The sequence below is a fragment of the Leuresthes tenuis genome, unplaced genomic scaffold (genome assembly GCF_036924035.1).
Source record: "Leuresthes tenuis unplaced genomic scaffold, fLeuTen1.0.hap1 SCAF_10, whole genome shotgun sequence".
Taxonomy (NCBI): Eukaryota; Metazoa; Chordata; class Actinopteri; order Atheriniformes; family Atherinopsidae; genus Leuresthes; species Leuresthes tenuis.
Window position 1 is genome coordinate 11,126,878 of NW_027325364.1, and position 19,583 is coordinate 11,146,460.

General features: G+C 44.4%; 1 protein-coding gene across 1 annotated transcript in view; it reads right to left on the reverse strand.

Annotated features, from left to right (window-relative positions):
• cicb (capicua transcriptional repressor b) overlaps nucleotides 1-19,583 on the reverse strand; it is a 42,171-nt gene that overhangs the window by 6,564 nt on the left and 16,024 nt on the right. The window contains exons 3-21 of the mRNA XM_072393937.1: nucleotides 14,508-14,657; nucleotides 14,244-14,418; nucleotides 13,614-13,725; nucleotides 13,335-13,517; nucleotides 13,114-13,246; nucleotides 12,818-12,996; nucleotides 12,382-12,520; nucleotides 11,167-11,264; nucleotides 10,055-11,060; nucleotides 9,824-9,963; nucleotides 9,555-9,715; nucleotides 7,503-7,693; nucleotides 4,937-5,344; nucleotides 4,486-4,838; nucleotides 4,236-4,393; nucleotides 3,987-4,138; nucleotides 3,733-3,867; nucleotides 2,854-2,985; nucleotides 958-2,764 (exon numbers count right to left, since the gene is read on the reverse strand). Coding sequence (XP_072250038.1) covers nucleotides 2,475-2,764; nucleotides 2,854-2,985; nucleotides 3,733-3,867; nucleotides 3,987-4,138; nucleotides 4,236-4,393; nucleotides 4,486-4,838; nucleotides 4,937-5,344; nucleotides 7,503-7,693; nucleotides 9,555-9,715; nucleotides 9,824-9,963; nucleotides 10,055-11,060; nucleotides 11,167-11,264; nucleotides 12,382-12,520; nucleotides 12,818-12,996; nucleotides 13,114-13,246; nucleotides 13,335-13,517; nucleotides 13,614-13,725; nucleotides 14,244-14,418; nucleotides 14,508-14,657 — 4,295 coding nt within the window. The 3' untranslated portion in view covers nucleotides 958-2,474. The remainder of the gene's footprint in view (nucleotides 1-957; nucleotides 2,765-2,853; nucleotides 2,986-3,732; nucleotides 3,868-3,986; nucleotides 4,139-4,235; nucleotides 4,394-4,485; nucleotides 4,839-4,936; nucleotides 5,345-7,502; nucleotides 7,694-9,554; nucleotides 9,716-9,823; nucleotides 9,964-10,054; nucleotides 11,061-11,166; nucleotides 11,265-12,381; nucleotides 12,521-12,817; nucleotides 12,997-13,113; nucleotides 13,247-13,334; nucleotides 13,518-13,613; nucleotides 13,726-14,243; nucleotides 14,419-14,507; nucleotides 14,658-19,583) is intronic.

A 19,583-nucleotide genomic window follows, 5' to 3' on the forward strand; every position in this document is an offset into this window, starting at 1 on the left:
CTGCACCGATCCGCCCGTCAATCTCCCGCTCCATTCGTCCCTCACTCGTGAACAAGACCCCGAGATACTTGAACTCCTCCACTTGGGGAAGGCTCTCATTCCCGACCCGGAGAGAGCATTCCACCCTTTTCCGGCTGAGAACCATAGTCTCGGATTTGGAGGTGCTGATTCTCATCCCAGCCGCTTCACACTCGGCTGCGAATCGCTCCAGTGAGAGCTGAAGGTCACGGCCTGACGACGCTAACAGAACCACATCATCTGCAAAAAGCAGAGACCCGATTCTGAGGTCGCCAAATCGGACACCCTCAACGCCCTGGCTGCGCCTAGAAATTCTGTCCATAAAAGTTAGGAACAGAATCGGTGACAAAGGGCAGCCCTGACGGAGTCCAACTCTCACCGGAAACGTATCCGACTGACTATTTCTTTTATTTTATTTGTTTATTTATTTTATTTTATTTTTTATTTTATTTTATTTTTTTTTTACTCCCATTTCATTTAGCTTTCTTCATTTATTTTATTTTTCTTCAGTTTGCTTTCTGATAATGATTAATTAATAATCAAAAGGGAGAATTGTGATGGTAAAATTTCTGTCTCAGGACTGACAGACTCTCCAATCCACACTAACCATTTGTATCACCCAGACACGCTAATTGTTTTAAACTATTTACTTCTTAATTAACACTCAGACAAGATAATTGTTTTATCATCAAGACTGCATCCTACCCCCACTGGAGGTGTGGTTACACACCTCAAGAACAAAGCCCACCTCCCCAGGTATAAATCCTTTGTGTTCCTTTTGTCTGTATCTTTTCATACCATTGCTGCTGAATGGTGTGGACTGATCTTTTTCCTTGCAACGAAGAATAAAAACTTAGCCGGCCGGCAGAAAAAGTAAGTTTCTCTATTTCATTGCTCATCAGAGGTATTAGGAAGGAAGCGATTAAAAACTTCCACAACAGCACAAAGACACAACCAGTATTATATCCTACCAGCTCTCCAATTTGTTACCTCCCTTCACTTCCCCCAGTTTTTCTCTCCGCCTGCCTAAAAAGGAAGTCTGGAGAGAGCAATAAAGTGACAAAAGGAGGAAGGAGAGGAGGAAAGAGGCGGAGGAAGGAGATGTACAAGTGTTGAGGCTATAGAAATCGAACTTAGCGAGGGACAGAGGCATACGGAGTCGTCTAGAAACATACGGCTTATCAATGTCGAAAGGATATAAAGGTCCATGTTGTTTCTGTATTCCTATTTAAAATGAGCAATAAAAATAACTGCACCGCAGGTCCTTGCAGAGGTGACAGGCCAGTCAAGGGAAGACTACAATGGAGGAAGTGTACAGGTGTGAAGCAGCGTCTCTCACCTGCCTCCAAAAATGTAGAAAACAAACAAATACATGAAATCTAATGCTGGCAGAAATCAAGGAACCATCAGTCAGAGAAGAGAACAGAAGTACAAACAAGGGTTCACTGCAATGATATGAGGAGTAATAATAACAACCATAGGAATAGTACAACAACAAACTGAATATGACAATGTTAAATATAAACCAAGGTATTTCAAAAAAGTTAATAAAACTGCTTGGCAATAGAGGATTATGTCTTTTCAGCCTGACCTCTACATATAAGAGCCAGGATGTGCCTGTTGACTCTGACCCTCCTCCTTCCTTCATGGCTAGCGGATGAGAGGCACAGGAATGCTTGGTTCCTACCTACTGGCGTGTGCTCGGGTCAGTCGCAAAAAGGAGGACCTGGCCAGTCAGGTATTTGCAGGAATGATGGCACTGCCAGAAGTCCACATACGTTTCAGTCTGTCTTTCGGTCACTCCTGGTAGACCTCCCCTGAAGGTCTACAGGTGAGGAAAAAGCATCTCTCTAGGTCCATTGCAATGACACTTCTTGTCAAATCGCAGCGTTTCTGGCTGTTGAGGGCCCAGCCCCCGAATGTCAGCAGAAACAAGACACAAGCTTACAATTAAGTACACATACAGGTTTGTTTCTCAAGCAGACACTGACCTGCCTTTACTCAGCTAAAACAATAAAAAAAAAAACATATCAAAACGTGTAACTATTTTAAAACCGCTAACTGTTCACCGTCTCAGCCAGAGCAGACTTCTCAGTCCAAAAGGAGAACCGTTTCATCTTCAAGGCAAATGAGTGCGGCTGTACACGATGGTCCTTAGGTCACTGAAATCAATGGGATGTTCCTTTAAGGTGGTTAATACAGAGTGCTAATTCAATGTGTGGTATTTTCTGCGCCACTTCTTTTTTTAAATTGTCCATCTTTTGGTGAAAGGGTCACGCACAGCAAACAAACATCTCTCACTTTCAAAGGTTGGCAACAGCAGATGGTGAATAAAAAAGTCAGGCTATGACCGGCTAAAAGTAAAGCGTATGGATATGGATAAGCATGAGAGTGGAAAGGTGTGATGCAAGCTGTCACTGATGGACTAAATGACCAATGTAACTCGTCCTCATTCCTCATCTAGAAGAGTCCTGCGAATCCCGAGGATCCTCTGGGCTCGCTTCAGTCCCCTGTTCCACTTCTTCATCCTGCAGCTCTCCACTTCCTCTCCCAGATCCTTCTCCTGACTGGGAGCCAGACGGCCCGGGGAGAGAGAGGGCCGAGTCTGAGGGCCCTAAACCAGAGACATCAGAGGGGGTCGCAGTCTGCATGATCTTCTGCCGCACCTCCCTGATCTTCAGCTGCAGACACACCTTGGTGGGAAATATGTCAGAGTATCTCGTCTGGAAAGCTGCAGTGGCCTGAGCTGGAAGAAGGAATAAATGTAAGTGGAAAACGGACTCGGAGGCTTCTTGTATGGATGTGTGCACGGTGTGCACGGTGTGCATGTTCTACCTGATGGGAAGAAGCCCTGCTCCTGAAACAGCTGCATGACAAGTGCTCTCCTCTGGTCCAGTGTTCTTCGTAGTGAGGAGTACGGAACCTTTTCAAACTCCAGTTCTGCCAGGATGTCTTCTCCATCTGTGGCTGGGAAAGCAACACACACGGGGGGTGGCTCAGTCTTCCAAAAAACTGCTACAATAATGAAAAGTGGGACCAAGCAGGGAAAAGACAAGTGGGCACAACATTTTTCCAAATCAGTGATTCATATGTGACTCAGCAATGTATTGATTTCAACCTTGTTATGGCAGCAAGACTCAAGTGGACATGAAGTACCTTAGTGGCTCCTCTGCAACCTATTTTCAGCTGGATGTCATTTGTTTTATAAGTGAACCTGATGGTTTCTTTGTTTAAATACAAAACTATTTGCTCCAAACATTCTTAGTTAGGCTCGATGCAAATTCCAATCTGCCTATTCACCGCATATTCTGTACTGAAACCTTGTAAAAGCTTAATAATGTGGTAGTTTATTATACTGAAGAACTAAAGAGAATACCTAAGAAGGTTTTGTGTTTTAACTCTCTGTGCTCTGTGACATTTGTAACCTACTGAATTCCAGACACAGAAACTGAGAAACTACACTGGCATCTTTAGATTGAACACTGATAAAAAACATAGTTATGAATATTGTATTTCAGCCATCTAATCACCCAAAGTCTTACATTCTGGAACTTTGACAGCATATATTGTGAATAAAGCGTGGAGGAGGAATCTATCTAAACTTTGTCGTTTAAACTCTCCCTCTTACTACTCTTCAACAGAATTGCAACACAAATCCACAACTAACATGTCATAAATAATTAGAATATATGAGTGTCTATTGTGTGTATTTACCTGCTCTGTCAAAGGTGAAGATGTCTCCCTCGCACTTAGCGGCACTTTTAGGCGTGTTAGGCTCAGAGCTACAGCTGGAGCGCCGCCGACTCTTCCTCTTCGGGGAGACTTGTTCGTCGGTGGCCGAGTCCAAATCTGGAGGCAGACGGGAAACTATTTAAAAACACGGCACGCTCAAAAGAACCTTTTAAGAGGGAGAAACAAGGAGACTAAACACGGTTCGGTGAATCCTAACACTCTTTTGAAAGCGATACCTGTTGAGTTCTTCCTCTTGCGGCGATAGCTGCCCAGGATGGCCCGGGGTGAAGTGGCCAGACTCTGCAGGGTAGGCGAAGGCAAAACCTCCTCAGGCCGAAACTCCGGGAGCTCGGCAAAGCGTTCCTCAAAATATACCTCTGAAAGCACCCTGCCAGTCCAACAAGCACACACACACAGAAATACAGTATATATACACTGTCCGTCAATATCTTGTACACAAAATATTCACAAAGGCATTGACTCACTTGTCAACCGAGTCGAAGGTCTTCTTTAGTGGTGGTGGGCGGGCTTTTATCTTCTTCGGTGTAGGACCTTCTTTGTCGGTTTGTGGGGGTGGCAGAGCAGGTTCTGTGGCTGATGGAGGGGGGAGGGGAGAGGATGGGAGCGACTCCTTCCATCCAGCCTGCACAGAGAGTTTAATGCAGCCATTTCATACAAGAACACAAAGATGTTAAGGGTATGTTGCAGGCAGGGGGGGGGTGATGCTTCTCTCACCTCTTTGGTGGTTGTGCTTTCCCTGGACCTTGTGTCAGAGGAGTCTGCTGTATTGGAGCCCTCCAGGGGTCTGTCAGAGGGCGGCGGCTCCTCAGTGGGATGTGTTGACGGAGACCCTGTCTGCATTGATGGTTCAGGATCAAAAGAGAAATGACTGTTTGTAGCAGCTTCCTTCTCCCTTTCCTTCTCGCGCTCCTTTTCCCTCTCTCGCTCCCTCTCTTTGTCCCGCTCCCTGTCTTTCCCTCGGCCTCCTCCATCGTAGCTGCCCACAGGGATGTTTGCTACCGTTGCTTTCACTTTCTGAGGGATCCTGCCTGGAAGCTGCGTCAGTTTGGGCGTACCCGGTGCAGTGCCTGTAAAACAGAAAGAGGGAATTAAACATCAGGAAAAAAAGAGATTCACAACAATAAACAAGTTTTGTGTTGGATGAAAAAGGTACAAGGAGTCATACCAGGTGCTTGGATCTGAAGAGGACTGCAGGGTCTTATGGACACCACTGAGCCAGTAGGAGGTGCAGCTGAGCTGCTGCTGCTGCTGATGGTCTGCAGCTCTGCCTGCCTGTCAGCATGTCGATCAGCAGATCTGTCCGGAGGCAGGTGCCTGTCTGCTGATCTGTCCGGATGTGGGTGCGTGACCACGGTGGGGGTTATGTGTTTGGGCAGGATGTGGGGGGACGAATTTGAAGCGCTGGAGACGGAGTAGACCACACTGGGGGGTACCGCTGCCATAGAGACCACCCCTGTTGCCATAGTGACGCTAGATGATGGAGGGTAGATGGCACTGACTATCTGGCCCCCGGAGCCGGAGACAGAGGTGGGGGGCTGCGGGGACTGAGCTGTGGCTAGGAGAGGGGGCTGGCCTGGATGAAGGAGACAGGAGGAAACAGTCAGGGATAATATGTCAAATTTCCACATGGATCAATGTCCATATTTCTTCTCTACTCAGAGTTAACAAAAACAAATTAAATACAGCCTCTCTTTAAAGGCAATCAGTCAAGATTTCTCTGTGTTTTCATAACATTTGACCGACTGATAAGGCACAATATCAATAACATCCACAATCCTTTGACATTAAAGCTCTCAAGATCAGCACTGGTTTATGTCTATACAACAAAACAAAATCTCACAAAAAGCCTGATCATTTTTATTTCATGTAGGAATTTAAGTTATTAAAGCAGCAAATATTAAATCCTATTTGGATTATATGCTGTAAAACCCTTCTCACATATCAGTTTGTGGCTTATCAACAACAACAGATATCCTCATTACTGCCGCTGTGCCTCTATGCAGATCTTAACAAATGCTGTGTCCTAAATACAAGCTTAGTACTCATACTCCTGCCCTTGCTGGAGTCTGCGACGGTACCAGTTTCATATGATGATTATGTTCATTTGGGGAATTTAAACTACGTTTGAATACTGCATGACAAGCCAGTGCTGCTTCTAGTGCAGCACTGTAATGACTTAATATCATCTCCTTATTCCACTGACAGTACTTTTCTTCTTTATTCATCCTCTCTGACGGTGACAGGCAAATCACCGGCGTCCCGACAAAGATTCCCACCCGTCTGTAAACCCATAGCTCGTCTCTAAAAGGTTGTCTGGTCTAACAGAGCAGTGTGAAACCAGAGGTGACTGCATGAAATGCATTAAACAGTTTATAATTAATTGAATCCTTAGTAAAATAGAGGTATATTTTTTCAGTTACAAATGTGATGCGAATGATGAGCTCTCACAGCATATTATACGCTTAAGAAGCTTCAAGACTTGATCTCTTTTGGTCATGAAGCACTCGAGATCATCAGCTCACACAATAACATCGTTGTGGGTGACTTATAAGAGCTACAAGGCTGACCTTTCCATTCAATTCATTGATCTTGGATGTAAATTTAATAGACACGATCATTATTTGTGGAGTCAAGTGATGTGTGTTGACGCTCATCTGAAAGATGCTTTTCACTTTGAGTTCACGTCTGAAAAGAAACTAAAATGGAATATCTCTAGTTATAGTAATCATTTGTTAGATCAACATAAAATAAGGGGATGCTTACAGTATCTTTAAAACCAATAACAGCAGGTGCAGCCATTAGTTCAAAAATAGGTAAAAAAGAGGAACAACATGATAGGATTTTACCCCTGCGCAGCTCTTTCCTGCAGCAACTCCAGCCTGAACTCTGGACATTATGTCAGCACCCTACTTCAACAAACACGAGCAGATGACTGTTTATATAAAAATGCTTCGTTTAAAGGTTTGTTCACACTCAAGCACACAAGTTTTCAGACTGTTACGCAGTGCGGTTTAACTGCGGTTCAAACATTGTTTTGCACTCTTACACAAGTTCAGGAAAGGTTTTTTTTTTTTGTGCTTTGTCTTTTTCCAAATGGTTAGATTGCACATGAGGAAATACTCAAACAAACTTGTGCAATTTAGATGTGACCCCAAAAACATTTAAGTCACAATTAATCACATGACACTAACCATTACTAGGGGGAAAACATGGCCAGTAGCTGACATAAAAGAAAAGTTACAACATACCTAATTGCAGTTTTCACATCTGGCGTAGGCTACCGATTTAATTTACCTTTAATACAATTACAAATAAACACAGCTAGTGGCTGTATTATGCATAGTGGTCAGCCGGTAGATGAATATTTGGGGTGCCAGTCAGAGTCCAACTGTGACAACATTAAATTAAAAGCCTTACCCAGCTCTTGGCCCACGAAGCCCTTGTTAGCTCTACATCAGTAGAAAACCAAGCCCAATACAATTAGGTTGTATTTGTAGCTGTTGTGGTGTGTACTGAGCTTTAAATCAGTGGTAGAAAGGTGGAGTGGAGTCAGATATTTAAAGAGTAGTCACGGTTATGAAGGGTGATCTTCCTAATATTCAAACTATTTCCTAAAACAACGGGAATAAATTATTGTACTCCGAAGCCTGAAAAAGAGCGATTTTGATTGTTCATACAACCCTTTCTACGTCTTTGACTAGAATCTTTGACTTCATCTCTCCGGTGCTGACCTGCAATCAGTGGCTGAACCAGCGTCTGTCCAGTTGGAGCGATGGCTGTGAACCCAAGTGTTGCTAGGGGCGACGGAACATATGCAGAACTGGGAACTGGTAGAGCTTGTTGGGTGGGGGAAGATCCAGTTGTCGTGGAGACCATAGGCAGCGTAGATGGGACCCCCGGAGTTGACTGGACATAGGTGATTCTGCACAGCGGGCACATAAACAGGAGCGGTGTTAAGACAGAAAGGCATGGCGGCAGGTTCACGCTACAACAACGACACAGACCTAGAATGTAGAGAACAGACACATGACTGGAAGTAAAGAGGAAGACAAAAAGAGAAGTGCTGCAGTGAGGGTCAGTTGATGAGTGTACACCACAGCAAGTAGCACTGGATGACTAGTACTGTGTGAGGAGCTGAAAGGTAGTGTGGGGGCGGCAGGCAGAGGCACCTCGGCCACTAGCAGCATGACTAACACGTCCAGAATAGAGCTGGACTGTTACAGCTGCACCCCTGCAGGAATTTGGTTTCTTGCCTTGTTTGCTTACTGTGCTTGAGGAAATCTGGTCTTTCCTGCCATAACACACAACAAAGCTTTCTGATGTCTCATGCCATTTATTCCACATCTCTATAATAGATCATCTGAAGTATATAAGAAAAGGCTTTCTTCTGTTTTTGTAAGTTCTATTTCAATAATCAACCACAGAAAGAGCTACTTCTGACAAAGCCCTCTTGTTTAAAATGTCAATAGACATGAATTGGCTCATTCGGAACTGCTGAATAAATCTTTTATGTGTCCAGAGGACAAAATTGTCATATAAACACCCCTCAACAAACCTCCTCTGACTGCTCAATCAATTTATTTAAACACATAATGATTCTGGGGGAATTATTGCTGGTTAAGTGATGTTTACCAGTGATTCTGAGTGACTCACTAATAAGATAGGCTCTTCCAGTATTATATTTGGAAAAGAGAGTTTGTTCAGGAGAAGCCCAGCAGTACACCAGGAATAACAGGCCTAATGTTGTTCACTAAAGCACACAAGACAGGTAAAAATAAGCCAGGCTGGCACCTGCTCATAGGTGGATGCCCGTTTATCAGAGTTTGTGTCGAGCTTTATTGACATGACTGTAATTTGTTTTTAAAAGTCTTTTGGTCAACTGATTGTACACTGTTGGGTTCATTTGGCTGTTGGGATGTCAAACATTCATATTTGACATTTCATATCAGCTCTAAAATTACTGTTATGGATCCAACCAGCAGGAGAAAACTGGATTTTCTTTTCCTCCACACCAGGACAGACAATAACGGGACAACAGCAGTGAACAGGGAAATACTGTCAAGAGAGTTGTCTTGTTGTTGGTAAATTATAACTGCTTGATCACAGATGACATGATTTTGGCTCAGACTCAATTCAAACTTTTGTGGAAATAAAGCAATAATGAAACTGTCTTTTTGTCGAATGACTGAAATGAAAGAAGCTCGACGCTGCAGGGAGGGTTAGCCGATAATGTGATCAATAGCATTTTCCTTTTGTTGCCTAGCACTGCTTGATAAAAATAAAACCTCCATGACAGCGAATCTCATCTCACCTGTAATGATGTAAATAATACTCACTCTTTGTTTGTCTAATTCACTGTATTTTCTTACTAGATAATGACTTACTGAGCAGTTCAGATTATTTCTGTACAAAAAAGAATTAGGCACACGTGACAGTGTGTCAGTACACATACTGAAGAAGTCATTTAGGTCCTTACATTTTTGTTTTTAAAGGACGACACAAATGACTGAGTTAAGGGTAAGGGTCTTTCCTCATCGTGAAAGACATTTGTCTAATGGAAATAAAAAGAGGAACTGTTAATTTACTATAACTTTCCATGACTGAAAATCTGTCTTCCCTCTTTGTTTTGTTTGTCCAGAAAGACCACATTTATTACTTTTTCCTAGTCAAAGTACAATCCTATGGTTATTTGATGCTGTGGTATGACTCAGCATTGTTGTGGTGCTGCATGTATGTGACTTGCTATATGACAAGGTGATATGCAACCTTCTGTCATTTCCTACCTGGTAGGTGCTTGTGGCAGAAGCACAGCCTGGGAGGGGGCTGATCCTGGCGCTACCACAGCAGCTGTGCCCACTGTCACAGGGAAGGGGCTGGCAGGATGCACTGCTCCACCTTGAGGAAGCTGGGACTGGACCATTGGCATGGGAGCTATCTGGATGATCTGGAGAGGCACAGAAAAGGGGGAAGCCGAAAAGTAAGGAAAAAAAACACTAAAAGTGGAGTTTAGAAAAGTTTTCAGATTACTGGCTCCAGCAAAGTGCTCTCTGACCTTGCTTCCAGACTGCGCGCCGTTCTGGACAGGAAGAGGTGGGGCCACGATGGGAAACTGCTGGGCGGGGGCTGGTGCAGTCCGTACTGTTGCCATGGGAACAAGCATTTTACCCTGGAGCACTGGAGACTGGGTTTGCACTGAACACAGACAGAGAGACAGGGGAAGTGAGCATTTTATTAGAGTCACCACAGAACGTTGTAGCGTCATGACTGCGCTCAAATCCTTCACCTCTTGATCCAGGGCTGATCACGCCCACTGCAGGACCGGATGTAAATCCTGCCGGTAAACTTGCACCCTGCTGTTTTCCATTGGCCAAGGACACATGCGTTGGTGGAGCTGTGGGTAGGTTGAAGATACTGGTTGGCTGGCTGAGCTGCTGAGGTGGACTCTTAGGGTTGGTGTTAGCAGGTAGGGTGGGCAGAATGTACTGAACTTGTGTGATGGCCTTACTCCCATGATTCGTTATGGAGGGAGCAGGAAGGAACTGGGGTTGAAGCAGGGGCAGAGGCAAGGGTCCATTGGTTTGGCTGTGAGGCGCTGAAACAGCTGTGGAGGTAAGGGCCTGTTGATGGGAGGGCTGAGACTGGGGGGAGGGGGTGATGAGCTGTACAGCCGATTGTGCAGACAGAGGCCCTCCTAACACTAAATTAGTCACGACACCACCTGCACCTACAGCGTTCTGTGTTGATGAAGAGTAGTACCCACCCCCCGCGGATGCAGCCCCACCTCCTGCTCCTGGACCAATCAGGAGCTGTGGCTGCTGCTGGGGTGTCAGGGACTTCCTCTCAGGAGGATGTGGGCTGGATGAGGTGCCTCCGTCTCTAGGTTTGCTGGGAATGGGAAGAGGTGTGCTGATAACAGGACGCATTACATTGGTCACCACTGTGGAGGCCCCCCTCACAGTGCCAATGCCCAGGAGTGGGTTCACTCCCAGGGAACCTACTGAGGAAGACGGAGGCCCTCCTCCTGAAGAAGCCGACATGATTAACTGACCTGAAGTGAGGGCTAGAGAAGAGGCTTGAACACTTCCACCTCCCTCACCCCCATAGGTGTCCTTTCCCTCTCCCTCACCTCTTTCCTTCCTCCTGTGGTCTGAAAACCCTCCTCCTCCTGATTTCCCCTCATCGTAACGCTTGCTGGTGGGGTAAGAGGAGAGTGAGAAGCTCCTGCCATGAGGGGTATGATGTGAGGAAGTGGACGATGCAGTGGAGCATATGACTGGAGCAAAAACTCTCTGAAAAGCAGGACAGATGTCATAATGGGCAACTACATTTAAACAAACCAATCAGTAGGCTTGCGATGAACTGGAAATATCAACAAAAGGAGACAAATTATGTTACCTTCCGATCACTTTCATCTCCTGAACCATTCTCACTATCGCTGTCAGTCACCCGCTCCTTACACTTGAGGTCTATGGAGCTGCTGGGATAAGTGTCCTCTGTGGAAAAGCAAAGTACATCACAGCTACATTTTAACTTCTACTCCTCCTATATTGGCATATTGACTCGCATCTGGTTGTACTAATGTTTAAGCAACAAAGTGTCTTAAAAAAGGAGATTGACAGGGATGAAAACCACAAACTATTCAGGGTTATTCCCACAGATTTACCTCAGTTAGCTCTTTTTTCCTACCCATCTTTTCTAATTGATGTAATTTTGTCATTTTATACATTTGTACTAGTTAATAATAAAGGGAGACAAGGTGTTTTAAACTTCTTCTATAAAATCAACCAGAACAGGCTAATTTGGTTGTACTTTTCCTAATAATTACTTTATTGATTTATTAATCTAGACATAATCTAATATAACCACCGAGTACAAATACATACATGTTTACTCAATGTCAGCAGCATTTATCCAAGATTATGTCTGAGTAAACACAATGTTTTCACCACAGTTGTGGTGAGCAGATGAGGGGTGTGGTGCAGAAACTTAATGAATAGAACATAAAATATGCTCTGACGTGTTTTGCTGTCATTTTTTGGTCACATTAAGCCCGGCATAAGCAAACAAATGTGAACTAATCCAGAACCTTTTGGCTCAAAACGATTTCCGAAGTAGTATAATGTGATCTTAACAAGATGGATTTTAAAGACCGATGTAAATGTTTTTCACACTCAGCTGCTCACTAATATTGTTTAGATGATTAATAAAAAAAGCAGTTTGGAAATACTATTAAGCGACTGTGACTTGACAACCGGCTGATTTTCAGTCATAATTTCTGAGTCGATTAAGCGTCTGACAAAAGAAGGAGAAATACATGTAAATATGAGCAGCTTTAACGGGATTTGGCTGTGTTAATATACTCATAAGCTTTACCGTTTTACGAAAAGGACCGTGTGTGGGGTGCCTAGGCCCACTTTGATTCAACTCCCAATCTGTGTGTAAATCGGGTTAAGCTTGATTTTATAGGATTTTGTTTGGACTAACTAAGAATAATTTGTTTTTCCCTCTGGTGTCCTGTAAAGGCCTTTAGTGACACAGGAAGCAGTCGACTAACACTTCACTACTTCCGATCTACACTGGCTTAATGAGTAAAGTGAGGCCGATTCTCACCAATGACGTCATCATCTCCCTCCTCCTCACAGATGACCATGCGCTCATCATCACTGGTCATGTCCTCACTGACCCCCCGCTGAGTCTGTGACACCGGTGGGGCATGGCTCGAAAACTGACTGCCACCGTCGCCACACATCTACAAAAATGTAGACACACGTTAAGAAAACCTCTCTGTGGTGTGACCTTATCTGTGTCTCGATATCTTATTTACGTTTTATCTTTATACTGCATCTCATGTGAGAAATTGCCCTTTTATGACAGAAAACCAATACTCTACTTTGAGAATGCCAAAAAATATATATAATATCTAAATGTTTGTGATAAGAGAACCTGATAAAGAAGACCATTTCTGTTTCAGCAACTGGATTGGAATATAAAAAGCTTTAATTTCAAATGAAGTTACAAATCAACTGTCCTGGAAATCCTCTTTTACCTGTGCCAGCTCTGCCAGGGCTTGTGTGTTAGCCCTGTCACCCCGCTCCAGGCTGTGCATGGCACTTTGAGAGAAGGCTCTGGGACGGGTAAGTTGTCCCACATGCCCCTCTCCTGTACTTTTCTCAGACACACCCACCAGACCTGGACCAACACCCTTCAGCTCCACAGAATGGGGCTCTATCAAATGGGAAAAACAGGGCTGTTAAAGTACAGAAAGAATACAAACAACTGACGTGATGAATGCTGTTTTTAGATGTATGGTGCGCACTGTGCGAAACACTAAGTAATATCAACCTGTGGATTCTGACATGCTCCTCTCTCTGATGTCTTTGGCTCCAGGGACCCCACGACCTTCAGAGCTGGACTTCTTCCTGTCTTTGTTGCACCATTTCCAGTCTGGGTGAGCTTTAAAGTGGGCCTCTTTTACCTGGGAACAGGAGAGCAGTTGTAAACATGAATTTATGTTTAATCTATTTAGCAGATAGTAAAGTGTGTGGTCACATTTATATGTGTACCTGGAATGCCAAGTCATGGTACTTCTGTTTCTCTTTAGGCCCCAGAGCATACCACCACTCTCCAAGGATCTTGCTTACTGTCCTGTTGTCCTGGTTTGGGTGCCGCTGGTGCACTAATGCTCGATGGCGTTTACTGAAAATCATGAATGCATTCATTGGTCGCCGGATGTGGTCCTTCTCCCTCTGAAAGAGTAAGCAAGTAGAGACATTAGTTTACTAATTTCCGTTAAAATAACACAGAATGGCAATGCTGTGGGAGCAGGGAAAGAAAGAAACTACCTTTCCCGGGCTGCTCTTGTCTCCATCTTTGGGCAGCGCACTGAGGGACTGCGTGCGTCTTTTTACTGGTGATGTAGAGAGGGGCTGCTCAGGTACGACTCCCGGGAGGAAGCTAAAGGACACAAAAAAGACATCTCTGACTATAATCTTTACCCCATATCCTCGCCACGGCTGTAGTCCAAGCTGTAGTCCAAGCTGTTTTTTTTTTTTTTTTTTAAATCTGTTCATCTTCAATATTTAAAAACTGATTAGTTCTGTACTTGTACATGGGATACTATTTACCTTTCAGCTGCAAGTAGATAATTTCCCATGAGATACATCAGCAGATTACCTCATCTGTTTTAGTAGCTGACAGCCTGGCCACTACCTTTCATATTGTGATACAGACCAGAGAAGGAATGCTTTTGTTCTATCTGCTTTGTTCTGGCATTGAGCTCTTCTGCCCAAATTAGAGCAAGGATACAGAAAATATCACACTCCCATGCTGTGTGGGTACACAGCACCACACAGAAAATTAGTGTGAGGGTTGGCTTGGACAAATGCACGACTGCTTTAATGGACGGACAGAGATGGGGAGTTTTTGTACATGTCTTCATCAACAAAATACAAACTAAACAAACATGCACTTACGGGTCATCCACATCACTCTCAGTTTCACTGTCAGGTCTCTCCCTCTCTGCATCTCCTTTCTCCTTCTCTGGAAGTGGCTCATCAGAGGAAGGGGGAGGCCGAGAGGGGGGACCTCTCTCTACAGTAGGAGGGGCCTCTGCAGGCTCCTGTGAAAGCAATGCCACCCCCTGACACTCTGAGGAAACAAGAGCAAAAGAGAAATACTTGTTCAGGGCAAAGCAAATTTTCCCCAGCTTTTAGGTCAGTCACAAACATGTACGCTACCTGTCTTTAGACCGGTCGCTTGAGGGTGGTTGACTGGGTGCTGGCCCTCTCCTGGATGAGAAGAAGCATCTGATTGGGTGGGTGCCAGAAAAGGGACCAATGAATGCCAAGGGAAGACTGGAACTGACCGGGGCTCTACATTGGTCCACACTGCAGAGAAAAAGAACATTCAGTAATCCAATCTGATGTCTAAAGCTGCATAACATGCTGCCCTGCTCAGAAACCAGATTCAAAAGAAGCAGACTTTCACACATTCTGATTATCAAGAAGCTTGTTCCTTATTTGGGGTGTTGCACAGCCTTCAGTACAACACCCACACCACAGTTGTAATCCTGCTGCAGTGACCAAATCTTGAATATTGTTTCCAATGTGATCATGCATAATTCTTTATTATTCAAACAAGTCGGGCAAAGCTTTTAGGAGTAGCTCATCTGGACACAGAGCACTACTGGATTTAATTTTAGTCATCTACCCAGGGGGTGGTTAACATCTGGAAATGTAGGAAAGTGGCAGTCCTCTCAGAACTACAGAGAATATCAGTGCTGCCACAGTAGCAGACCTCCATCCACTTAACTGGTTAGATCACTCCAACAACAGCAGATGTACAAAAGGACTCTCTGTTCTCAATAACAGGTTGGATGGAGAACAGAAGCTGTTACACTGAGTCTGAACAAACAGCAATTATTAAAATGCTGTAAAACTCCTTGTGTTAAACTCTATCTTTTCAGATTGTATTACAAATGCTTCTCAACAAAAGCATCAAGTAACAAAACTTATCCATTTCAGGAAGAGGTAGACACTTAAGGAGTGCATTATACTGCAACTAAACAATGAAATTCAGCTGCATGTGTGCAGATTTGGCAAAAAAAAAAAAAAAAAGATGCACCATATTTATACAGAAACAGAAGGATATATCATATGTACTAACCAAACATGCTTAATCCTTGGCGAAGATACTGAGGATTCTCTGATGAGAACATAGTTGTATGAAATCCTTAACGTGTCTCCAAAAGAGGATATGGTCTTCAAAAATATCTCTCTCACGACACACAAGAATCCAGGTAGGGGGACATCTTTAATCCAAAAACTCGTGCTGATATTGCTGGGAAGCTTGCGGATGACGACATGTGCTCGGTTGTGTCTGTATCAGTTTCATCCCTTCAGGTTGCGGTCATCATTCATAATCGTGATTACCGCATCACAAACTGACGTGATCAGGATTATAAAGATGTGGCAAAAAGAGAGGTATCCTATTTGTACTTAAATTTCAATTGTACAATTCATCTCTCTGTATCGCAGAATGCGGCAATCTCACGAACACGGAGCAATCCAACATCAGTGGACAAATTGTACAATAAACGATTGCAATAAAAAACTAAACTTAAGTTAGATTAGTTAGTTAGTAAGAATGCAACGGTGTATAATCGACCGTCTAAAAATCTGAAAATAATTGACGGAAAGGATCCTCCTCCCTTTGGTCTAATTACCCCCGATGCCCTCTCTCCCTGTTTGTTTACATTACTACAGCAGCTTGGTCAAGAAAGGGTTAACAAGGCCTCTAGCCCATCCACGGCCTGGGTTAGAACATCCGCCCGGGAACTACGCAATCTTTCTGGGCCATGTCAAACCGTGCTCTGCGCTACAGGTCTGCTGCAGGCAGGTGGGCTCGGCAGGTTCCGAGAAGCACATAAAACGTCCGACTCAAACCGCTTATGGGCTGACGTTAGAGAGCACCGTGGGTATAAAGCTGCACAGCACTGAAACAACCAAAGCTCGGGTGGTCAGCGCTGGGGGTGGGGGGTGGGTGTCTGTTTTTGAGTTGTATGAGCTTAAAGGGTTTGTTTTGAACTTTAAAGCCTACTTAAATACCTGCTACTTTCAATCAGAAACCACAGGGACGCAATTTTAGCTACCCCGAGCAATAACCGGAGCCTCAAGTGCACCGCTCCAAATTGGACCAACCTCACGGGAACGCCCCTGGTCGTGCACCCGCCGCACAGACACAGGCAAAAGAAACGCAATTGTTCTCATGTCTCAACTAAAATAAAAATAAAGAAAGGTATATTAACACGCACTGACTGTCCAAATAATCCAACGTGGACAGTTAGACAGGGGCAGTACTCAAAAATAGTAACTTGTCTCTCCTATTACTTGCTACAGAAATTGTGATATGCACCTGTTTTAATCTGGTTATTAAACTACCAGATAAAATACAAAATCACCTATGAAGGAACACCATCCGACATGGGCTTAACTCTAGAAAGCACACATGGGCATTTGTCGTGAATATGGTGCATTCATCCATCACTCTGTGCTTACAAGCCCGCTATCCATCAGTTTGATTACCAATAGAGCCAACTAACAATACTGTCTCTGGTTCAAGCCTGAGCTTAGAGCTCCATTTACAGGCTCCAATTAAGCAGCTCGTTCCCTACCTGTCCAATCTGGCCACAAACCTGACGTAAGCTAGCAACTGATAAGACGACAACACAGCGATAAAAGCGACCACGGTGAAGACTCCTGGCTCCTGTCAGCGAGGGGAACAGTGGGGTTTGCTTTTGTAATTTTCTCACTCCTCCTGTCCTCCGAAAGGTAGCAAACGAGTGGCTGGTTGAAGATGCCAGATTACAGCCTGGAGCGACGGGGGAAGGTGAGGGTGGGCTTTAAAAAGAAGCGACGTTTGGTTGAAGCCGTTAAAGATCCGTCCGTCTGCAGCAGGTTAGCTAGCCACTTCGTGCGGACGACATCGGCGCGCGCTCCGTCCGGTACGTTTAATACTTGCCGTTACGAGTGTTGTTATGGCCCAGAGATGTCTTCGTATCGCATCTCCATGGCTCTCAACCGGAGTTTAAACCCTTATTTTCGCCTCGTACTCTCCCTCGTAAGCCTTGGCCCTTTCTTTCTCTTTCCCTCCCTCTTCCTCTTGTTGTAAACTAGGCTGCTTGCCCCCCCTCCCCTGTACTCGTCTCCCTCCCCTTCTCGTCCTGTCAACCTCGCCCAGCCTTGTCCCGCCCCCATCAGTGAACTCCATTCTGCATTGGCCAAAACAACCACCTGTCATGTGCCCGCCTGAAGCGCTGATTGGCTGGACTGTGCGCTGGAATGCCAGTCATATGCAAATTTCACCCGGCTGCACGACTATAGGTTCTTGTCATCTAAAAATCTCAGTTAATTTAACCGTATACTAAAAGTAACAAAAAATAAGTAATTCAAGTCTTTCGTATTCATTTGTGAACGATATGTAGCGTTCAGGCAACACTTCAAAAATGCGTATTTTTAGTGTTTCTATTCATAAGCCCACCCTTGGCTCGACTCATTGGTGGAGTAGTCGTAGTAAACCTTGATTGGTGAGTGAAAGAGCGAATCAAACCCCGACACTCAGATGTAGGCCAACCAATTGCTTAACAGAAGTAAAACGAGATTCCTCCCACTTACACATCCCCTGCTTCAATTTTAATACCCATAAAGACCATCTATGCAGGGAGGCGCCATTGTGCTATGTGCTGTTTACCTGCTACAGTGACTTAGATCTCCCTATGATAACTGCACAGGGGGTGAAAACGATGGGTCATAAAGCAATGCACACCCCCCCCACTTAAACCTGAATAAGTGTTCAGGGCGATTCTGCCTGAAATTTGTCTGTATATCCAAAACTATCAAGTATACATGTAAAAATCGTCCACAGTATCTCGAGAGATGGATGGATTTGAAATGTTTAGATGGAAGACTCACAGAGACACAGAGCAAACAGGAGAGTCGGGATGGCTGAAACGAGAGGAAAAATGGGTGGAACAGGCAAAGACTGGAGAGGACCAGAGGGTAAAAATAGAATGAGAGTCATTTTCAGCAGGAGAGGTAGGGAGGGAGGGAGGGAGGGAGAGAGGGGGTGGAGAAAAAAACAACTTGTGAAAACAGAACTTCTCTTAAAAGGGAGGAAGGGTGAGCGGGGGCCAGAAATGGGAGGGAGGGGAGGGTGAGGAAGACAAAGGAAAAGCATGTAAAGGTACAGATGCTGTACAACATAGATGAGACAGATAAAAACAATGTATGCGTGATAATGAGGCAGCGTAGTCATGCTCAGCCTTGCTCATGCTAGAAAAATACAACACTTAATTATCACCATCAGCCAGTCAGCAGATAAGGAGTTTTGCTGCCTGACCAATGAGGCCATGAGAGCCACTGGCAGCTGCCGTCCTCAGTCGTAAGAACATTAACTCGGGTTACACTTCTCTAATTCAAAAAAGAAAAAAAAAAGAGGAACAGGTTACTAATACCCTGAACAAGAAGCGTTGTTTCTGCAAAGTGCTCCACTCAGGCCATTGGTATCTGTAACATATATTGCACCATGTAAAAAAAAACAAAAAAGGTTCCTTGTGGAGGGGGGTTAAACTTACAGGCATTAGAAGAAGAGACAGTGAGAGTAGGAGATTAAGGCTTATCAACTGCGCTGAGCTCTCACCAAGTCAATCCACCAAACACTGTGTGGTAAAGGGAGTTGGACAGCTTGACACAGTGAGTCAAAAGCAACGAGGGTGAAAGAGGGCAGGGGTGGGGATGAAGGATTACAGTGTCTGCTCAGTGGTTACAACCCTGGATAAACATCCCAAGCCCTTAGTAATGAACTACATCTGACCAGTTATTCAGAACAGACTAATGAATTTTACTGTAATTTGGTTTGATTATCAAACTCTGAATTGAATAAGAAACAAAATGCTTCCCATTTACACGTGTATAAAAGCAGAGGAGGAGAATTTAGAAAGATGAGCAGGTAAGATGAGAACATCTGATAACTACATGTGCATAAAGTTTCACAAAGGTGGTGAAGCCACCGTGAGAAGATGGTGGGAAGCCACAGAATTCTAGCGCTTAGTCATTTAAAATAGAGATAAGTGATGACAACTGGTAAGAGTACATGAGAAGGTGTGGAAAAAAAAAAAAAAAAAAAGAGAGTGTTAGAGAGAAATTCCCCCAAAGCTGAGCTTAAGCTGCTCTCTCCCTGCTGGCAGTGCAATATTTGTGTAGGTGTTCAGCAGCTTTTATTGGCCGTCTCCTCTTACAGATGCTTTTAAAGTGCAC